Here is an 8228-nt window from a genome sequence, read left to right as displayed (position 1 = left end):
CAACCAAAATGAAAATCAGTTTTTAGTTGTCTTTGCTGTGTTTTGATGTGTTTCTTCAGTTCATTACTTGTAAAAGAAGTCTTACTCTCTTACTTCAGTGCTTTGTACAGTCACCAACAATACGTACTGTTAGTAAAACCAGCCAGCCAACATTTAAGCACAACTTTACAAGCCTTCACCAAGTCATCACACTGTTTAACAGTGGAGACACAATACTTCCCCATTGGTGGATACACCGGAATAAAGCTGTTGTAACAAAGTGTTACTGGGATTTATTTCTCAATGGGATGTGGGGTCTGTCAGTTCGATGTTTAAGCTCCGGGAGGAAGAACAACACAAGGGGTTAATGTAATCCATTTCATTGGTGGGGGACTCTAATAACTGGTCTCTCCCTGCGTCTCCATTGGCCCGCGGAGTTTCCATTGTGCTGGCCGGTGCAGGTGTGGGACATGCTTTGTTGATCTTAATCCCCCAGGCAAGGGGAGAGGCTTTGAGTGTGCTTGACGTACCCCACCGGCAGGCCCTTTGCTCCTCGGCCGCCGAGCAGCCACCGTCTCCAGCGGCCGCTCATGGGATCCGACAGGCGGAAAAATAATGAACGACACCTCAACCCGGAGCTGACCTGGCTCCAATTCACCAGCTCCACACGAGGGGTAAACGAACCACTTAATTGAGCCTTCCAGGATCAAATCATACTCAGGACCCCCCCTCACCACCCCACGATCAACCCTCACCACCGCCACCTCCTCCTTCTCCTCCTTCCCGGACACAACCCATCAAGATGTTTTCCTACACACATTCTTCCACTTCTCTACTGTTTGATCAGTTTATGCACATATAACACAGGTACACGAGTAGCTTTACTTTTGTTATTGATATAGTACATCAGCTACATTCGGCTAATAATACTGTGTACCTTTGCCTAAGTAACATTTTTATCGTAGGACATTTACTTGTTTTACAATATGGTATTTGCTTTTTACTTAAAGATACTACAAGGAACTTTAAACTGCTTATGAAACAGTTTCAATTAAATACTGATGCTTCTATATGAGCCACATAAGCAATCGAGACCATCAGCAAGAATATTGCCCATTTCTATATTTGTAATGCTTGTCATCGGGTCCGATTCCCTGCCGAATTATACTACCGTATATATACTACCAGAATGATTTCTGACATAGTTTCACCAGAAACTCCTTCAGCTCAGACTCAAGCGGGGCCTCCAACAGACCAGGATCCGGCTTCTCTGCCGGCTTTGACTTTCAGTCGGAGCTCCAGGGGGGAGGTGGAGAGCTCAGCTCCCGGCAGCAGCGGCTCCTACTCGCTGCTCTGCCGGTCCCCGCTGGGAGCCCACACCGACACCAAGCTACTGGAGACCCAGGACGTATTACTTTACAACAAGTTAGATCATCTTTTCTATTCTTTTGCTCAGTATCTTCTGCACATACTGGATGTAATAATCTACGAAACATTTCAAACTTTGATGAAGACCTAGTTTGTCCTGGTTTGACTGATGCTTGTGTCCTGAAATGAGCCACTGGTCTGACTGCATCCCTCTGCTGTCCTTATTTAACGTCACAGTCAGAGATCCCTTGATGAAGTTGATCCCCAGCCTTTCATGTGAAACATGCTGACCAGACCGAACAGTTGCTTTCTGTGCTCCCTGTTTCTCATTAGCGAGGCGTCACCAGCTCCCTGTCCATTATTAGGGGAACAATTCGGGTTGAGGGGTCCTGTGGGGTCGTTTTAGGACGTGAACCTACAGTATACAGTCACCCCTCGAAAATGGCACCCAGGGTCCCGTGTCCAACCTGCTTCCCAGCCGGACCAACAATGGGCGCTTTTCAGATGTCACCCGATAGAGCTGTGCGGGTGCCAAATTAGGACGGGGTGCCTGATGTTCCAGGCGGAAAAGAAGGTGATCAAACAGAGCCTGGGTCAGTGGATCCCCTCTAATTGAGAAGTTCACACTTGACAGGAGGGGGGGGGGGGGGGGGGGGGGGGGTTCTATTCACCAGACAGCACTGTCTGCCAGAGTGAAAAACTTTTTGGACCGCCTGATCAATGCACACAACCGCATTCGCCCTCTAGTAGGATCTCAGGATCAGATTGAGTCGTCGTACACTAACCCCTCCCCCTAACCCAGACAGGACAACTCCTATTTAAGACAAATAAAGATGTTAAATGTCAACAGACTCATATTCTGAGCAGGGGATCGGGATAATGTTATTTGCGTTGATGAAAACTGTGACTGAATAGCGCCAGACGAGTCTGCACCAATTTCATTAAACGCTAACTATACCGACAGGCTATATCCTTGACTAAAAAAGACATGACTAAGAAAATAAAAACTTTTACTTAAAATGAACACTTCTGCACATTGGACCACAACAGTGTGCTATGAAGTTTTGTTTGTGAAGAGACCGTAACTACTCAAAGGTAAAGTATCATTAATCACAAATGGGCCACGGGAGCAAATAACAACGTTGTATTATTATCAAATGACAGTTGTTTTTATCCTTTAACTAGATTTAGACCCTCTGGTGAATAAAAGTGATACGAGACAGAAACAAAACTGCTTTCCACACTTTCACCAGCTATTCGGTTTGTTCCCATAATTATACACCAGTTAAATTCAATGAGGTCCGAAACCGACCGTACCATCATATCAATTTCACGGGATAACACTGTAAGTACCTTTAGACATGCGTGGTGTGAATCATAAACTGTGAAAACCAAATAAATGATCAAATCATTGTCTCTAATCTGCACGATGGGTGGCAAATATTTGCAGAGGGAATTTCCCGATGGGCCGCTTCATAGCAGGAACAAAGCAAAATGGCCTCCACTCAATTTGAGGCAAACGCTGTCGAAGAATGGAAACAAAAGAGATGCTTTAACCCCGTCGGTCTAAGGGGGATATCTTCACCTCTCTTCAGAGAGCCCCTAATTGATACATGGAGATTGGCGCGAAGGACCAGGGACAATAGCGCCATTGTTTCTGTTTTCTGCATCAAGACGACCGTCAGCTGCGGTGTCTTTGCAGGGAGCTTGGCTTGCCTCCAAACTTGAACTTTCTCTCTTGAGTTTTGCGTAAGCACATCAGCTGTGATATATAAATATGTATACGATACATCCTCTGAGAAAGGGATTACTTGTCTCAAAGTGACATGCAGTTTGGGGGGATTGAAAAAGAAAAGAAACATTAATAGTTTTTTAGGTGTAATCTGTTGAGTTTAATATATTTTTTCTTAAAAAAAAATAAGAATTTGATATTTTTTTATATCTCACTGTAATGCTGCATAGAACAATCCTGTGATCAGTAAATAAGTATAATAATAATAATTCACAAGTAGGATTATTTCAGACTTTTGGGCAACTTGGACAAAAAATTAATTTATTTTGTTTAAGCCACATAAATATGAATTCATTATTAATATTTTTTTTGCTGGTTAACTAAAACGTAATTCATTGTAATGAATAATTGAAGATGTACCAACTGAACACTGTCCTCATTTTCCAGTGATTTGTACCAAATGACATAAGAAACCACAAGGAAACAACTGACCTGTGAGATAAGTCATGACAGTGAACACTCCTCATGTTTATAACAACGTTCTGCACTTATATTAATTCATTCCTTTATTTCACAGAGCTTTTCTTTTGACCTGATCTCCTCCAGGCTCTTATGAAGCAGTGTTGGTGGTCGACGTCGTTCCCACTCCCGAGGCAACGCAACAGAAATCAAAGCCAGACAAAGTGTAGACGACTGTGAATGTTTTTCAGCAACAAGATTGTCACATCATTCCTCCAATCACTAATCCGTGATCCGACAGGAAGAGAAGCTGACTTACTGGAATAAAAGGCAGATAAACATTGTTTTACTTGGTCTTAAATCATCATAATGATAAGGCAGTCGGTGTTACACGGTGTGAGAAACACACACAGATAATGAAGATAGTGAGTCAGACTGGATTATGAATACAGAGTCAACTCGGAGCGTAGAACCTGCTCTGTGATTTAAATGGTAAATGGCTGGGTCACTTAAGTTTTTACTAAACCAGAATTTACATTAAAGAAGGCCCGCAGGAACACGACCAGCTCATGCACGCTTCTGTTGTTTCTGTACGGATGGTAAGAGGCTGCATTGAGCTGAAATGGAGTGGAAGTAATTCAATATGAGATTAAAGTAGATTTATGGGCATGCATTCAAATGATAATGACGCCCTGAAAACACTGGTGCCCTATTTGAAAATGATGCATGACAATACAATAGAGACCACATGATATTTATTTATAGTCACAGTTGAAACTGCCTGGAAGCTGTATGCACTGTATAAAGATAAAAAAGGACAATAGATACAAAAGCCATTCAATGATTGTCACACTGAATCCTGAGAGAAACCATGATATAGCATATCGTTTATATATATATATTTATGACATGGGTTCTAGTGATACTGTTTTCGGCATATTTTGTATGTCATTCACTTCCGCTTTAATCAAACTATGTTCAGAAATCAGTAGAAAAACAATGCCTATTAGCATAAATAGCATAAATAGTCAAACTATTTTTTTTTCTCATAATTTACAAAAATACACATTTATAAAGTCCACATGTATTTACATGAGCTTTAGTGCTGTGGTTTCAGTCAACATGGAGGATATCAAAAATAAGGCAAGCCACATCTGGGATCATATCTTTAAATCAATTGTTACTGCATTTGGAATCGGTCGAAATAATCAGGTGAACCCTTAATAACGGCACTGTCATCTCATGGGATTGTTGTTCTGAGGTAACGGCGGTCTCACGAAGGCAACTTTGGCAGATTTTGAGCTGATTATGAATATGAAAAAACAAGTTTCAGCATTTAAAAATCAACTGCAAGAATTTGGCCGCTCCAAAGAAACATGGGGCTCGATTTGGCAAAACTGGCAACAAAAATATATCAAAAAGTACATTTACATCTTAAACACGAAAGAGCGGCTTTGACTACAAGAATAGAGAAGCTCTCTGCTGAAACTGCCCAAGAATGTAAAACAGATGCTTCAAATATTACAGAAGACACAAGTGTTCAGTGGTTGTTACTTAGCAAGAATATTTCAGCATTCAGGAGCCTTGATATAGAGAAAAAAAAGAGTAGAAAGATAAGTGCTCATTTTTTTTGTTGGACTTTCCGGCTGGTGTTTCCTCGAGTGCTTGTCAACTTAAATCAAGTTTTAGCTAAAATACTCTATTCTCTAATGTCTCCGTGAACTGCTCAGTGAGGGGAGCGCTGCGTTCACGATGCAGGAAGCTCTCTGACCCCTCTGCTGAAACGCACGTGAGTGTGCACGTGTGTTTCAGAGGGATTGTGGTGAATCGACTCCTATAGCTCTGTCCCTTCTCTGGGATAGATCAGGCTGTTGACACTGAAGCTGTTGTAGAAGTGGCTGTTGAACTGTCCGCTCTGCCCGCCGCCAAACGTGTTGTAGTACACTCCACGGTTGAAATGCAAGCCCTCCCCGTGCTCCGGCGCCCCCGCGTCCTGCCCGCCGTGGTTGAGGTGGTACGGGCTCAGGGCCGTAATGTTCCTATTCGACAGCTCGTTCACCAGTCCCAGGGACCCCTGCCGGCCGGGGGCCCCCGAGCTGAGTGTTGACATGCTGCTGTAAAAGTTGTTAAAGCAAGGTGCGGCCGAGGCCAGTCCGGACGGCGAAGACGACGACGAGCTCTTGTGGTTCTCGTTCATGGCCTCCATCTCTGGAGAGGGCGGCCCAAGGAGCTGAGGACTGTCTGAGGGCTTCAACGAGGCCGCCACCGCTGGCCTGCCGTCCTCGGCTTTTGTGGCCCCCGCTGCCACCGCTGCCGCTCCTCCTGCACTGCTCGGATCCGAACGTCTTTTCCTTTTTCTGCGGAAATTTCCGTTGTCAAACATCTTTTCACAATTTGGGTCCAACGTCCAGTAATTTCCTTTTCCTGTAATTGAAGATGAGACAAATAATATATTAGAACTCATATCAGTTTTCTAAAGTTATGTAGTCTAAATAAAATATTTTAAAAATAATTATACTTAAATCTTCAGCATTTCCCCATTAAGTTATGTCTGAACGATCATAACAAATGATAGTTCCTGATCTAGAACAGGCTAGGATTAAAAACAACATTCCTGTCCTGTTCGAGTACAATTCATGCACCTGTATTTAAGTAATATTTCTAGGACAAAAAAAGGCATCCCTTCTACTTAACAGGGTGCCTTTAATTGCTCTGTGTTCATATATTGTGTTGCTTAAAATTCCTTTGGAATTAATTCCGATGAATTTATAAGAATATCTCTGTTTTAACCTTTGAAAACTGACTTTCCATATTTATTACAGCAGCTACAATATTTGCCATATTTTAAATAACGTGTTGCTTTTAAAATAAATACGACTTCTAGACAGCATCAGTTAGTGTTTGGAGTATTGCTAAGACTTATTTGACCACACATACAATTTTTTAAACTCTAAGAAAACTATGAATGATATATATATATATATATATATATATAAGTTTTAAGGACTAAGGAAGAAACAAAATGTTAATTAAGTGACTTTTATTCGTGTTTATAATTCCCCCACTAACTGAACCACCCTGAGGCTTTCAGGTGAGTAATCTCTAAATAAGACGTGTTGTTCAGAAGAACATTTGCCCTGGTGCGTTCACGGTACCTGGATCGTCCTCGTCTCTCGGCACTTTCTTGAAGCAGTCGTTCAGAGACAGGTTGTGCCGGATCGAGTTCTGCCAGCCGGCTTTGCTCTTCTTATAAAACGGAAAATTGTCGGCGACGTACTGGTAAATCTGACTCAGGGTCAGCTTCTTCTCGTGCGCATTCTGGATGGCCATGGCTATGAGCGCGGAGTAAGAGTACGGCGGCCGCACCAGCTTCAGCAGCTCCTCCTGGCTGGCGATGGACAGCCAGCCGAGGTCGGGCCCGCCGAAGCCAGGTGAGTTCGTTATGAACTGTCGCTGCGAGCCGTAGGAGGGCGGGATGAACGACGCCGGGTTGTTCCCGTGCAGGTAAGAGGCGGAGGAGTTGACGCCCGGCCCGTTGAGCCACAGGTACGGGTTTGGAGACGATGCGTAATCTCCGAGGCCGTAGCCGGCGGGTCTCTGCGCGCCCTGGAGGCTCTGCTGGTGGTACATGCTGCTGAAGTTGTCGCAGTAGACGGCGGCCATGTCGGCCGGGGCCTCCTGGGCGCCCTTGGGTGGGAGAGAGCCGACGGTCGGGGAGGTGTGGTGCTGGTGATGGGACTGAGGGTCGATGGAGTTCATCACTCCCCGCGGGAAAAAAAAATCCTTAAAGGAAATGCTGAAGCGGTTTCAGGTGGCCTCTCCCGGTGCTGCGCAGGGCAGCAGCAACAAGTGTCAGGGAGGATGGAGGAGTTTGGAGGAGTTTTAACAGTATAAACCCCTGACAGCAGCCACATCCAGGCACCAGATGATTCCCAGCAGCCAATAGACACACACGATGAGTAGCAGGGGGTGTGGTCATGTTCTGCCTCATTCAGCAACAGTGAGATCAAAAACGTCCCGGAGAGACACAACAGCCTCCTGCTGCTGGGGTCAGGGTCTCTCTGAGGGAGCAAACAACCAACCGGAATCAGACCGCAACTACCTTTTACCAGTTCCTCTGACACTGAAACTAGAAATCTGCACTCACTTTATTTTCTTCTTTCATCCAAAATGAAGATGAAGGAATTTATTTTAGTGGTTAGTATTTTAATGAAAATGTGACTCTTATGTTTGCAATGAATCAGCGATGAAAAGGAATCGGCTACTAAACCGATGGAGTATTCAGTAAACTAATATTGAAAAGGATTTAGTGTGTGATTTATCAAATAATCGATCCTTAATAGTAACTTGTGTCAATAATGTAGATTACAACTTTTAAAGAAAATGCAATATAGCTGCCTCATTTTTGTTACTTTTTTCCCACCCTGTGTTTATGGTTTTTCTTAAAATTAAAGCAGGCCGGTTATAAACTCCAGGGCTGATGAGGTCAAGTAGGAACAGGTGTGTAGGTGGGAGGGGATGTCAGGTGACCAGCAGTGGCAAGAGAGTCTGAGGACACCTAGTGGACGGTTAGAGGGCAGCCGGTCTAGGGAGTGAGAGGAGAGGACGAGGCCGGGAGAATAGAGGCCCAATCCCAATCCCACACTTACGGACTTTGACACGCGTTGCCGCAAAGATTGTGAGGGTTTAG

At 44.0% G+C, this 8228-nt stretch overlaps 1 protein-coding gene across 1 annotated transcript; it reads right to left on the bottom strand.

Moving 5' to 3' along the window:
* Positions 1 to 5372: 5372 nt before the first annotated feature.
* foxi2 (forkhead box I2) lies at positions 5373 to 7297 on the bottom strand. Its single transcript, XM_076107416.1, has 2 exons — positions 6694 to 7297; positions 5373 to 5962 (listed from the first exon to the last, which is right to left on the bottom strand). Exons 1-2 carry the CDS (start codon positions 7295 to 7297, stop codon positions 5373 to 5375), a joined length of 1194 nt encoding a protein of 397 aa, XP_075963531.1.
* Between the last annotated feature and the right edge of the window lie 931 nt (positions 7298 to 8228).

This window comes from Anarhichas minor, unplaced genomic scaffold (genome assembly GCF_050575085.1).
Source record: "Anarhichas minor isolate MPS153535 unplaced genomic scaffold, ASM5057508v1 ptg000038l, whole genome shotgun sequence".
NCBI lineage: Eukaryota > Metazoa > Chordata > Actinopteri > Perciformes > Anarhichadidae > Anarhichas > Anarhichas minor.
This window is presented reverse-complemented; position numbering and strand designations above follow the sequence as displayed.

What these genes read in the sequence shown, in the direction of transcription:
- foxi2 (XM_076107416.1), bottom strand. Translation starts at nt 7,297, where the DNA reads ATGAACTCCATCGACCCTCAGTCCCATCACCAGCACCACACCTCCCCG. An exon ending in GAGAGACGAGGACGATCCAG is followed by an intron (nt 5,963 to 6,693) that starts GTACCGTGAACG and finishes CTTCAATTACAG; the next exon opens with GAAAAGGAAATTACTGGACG.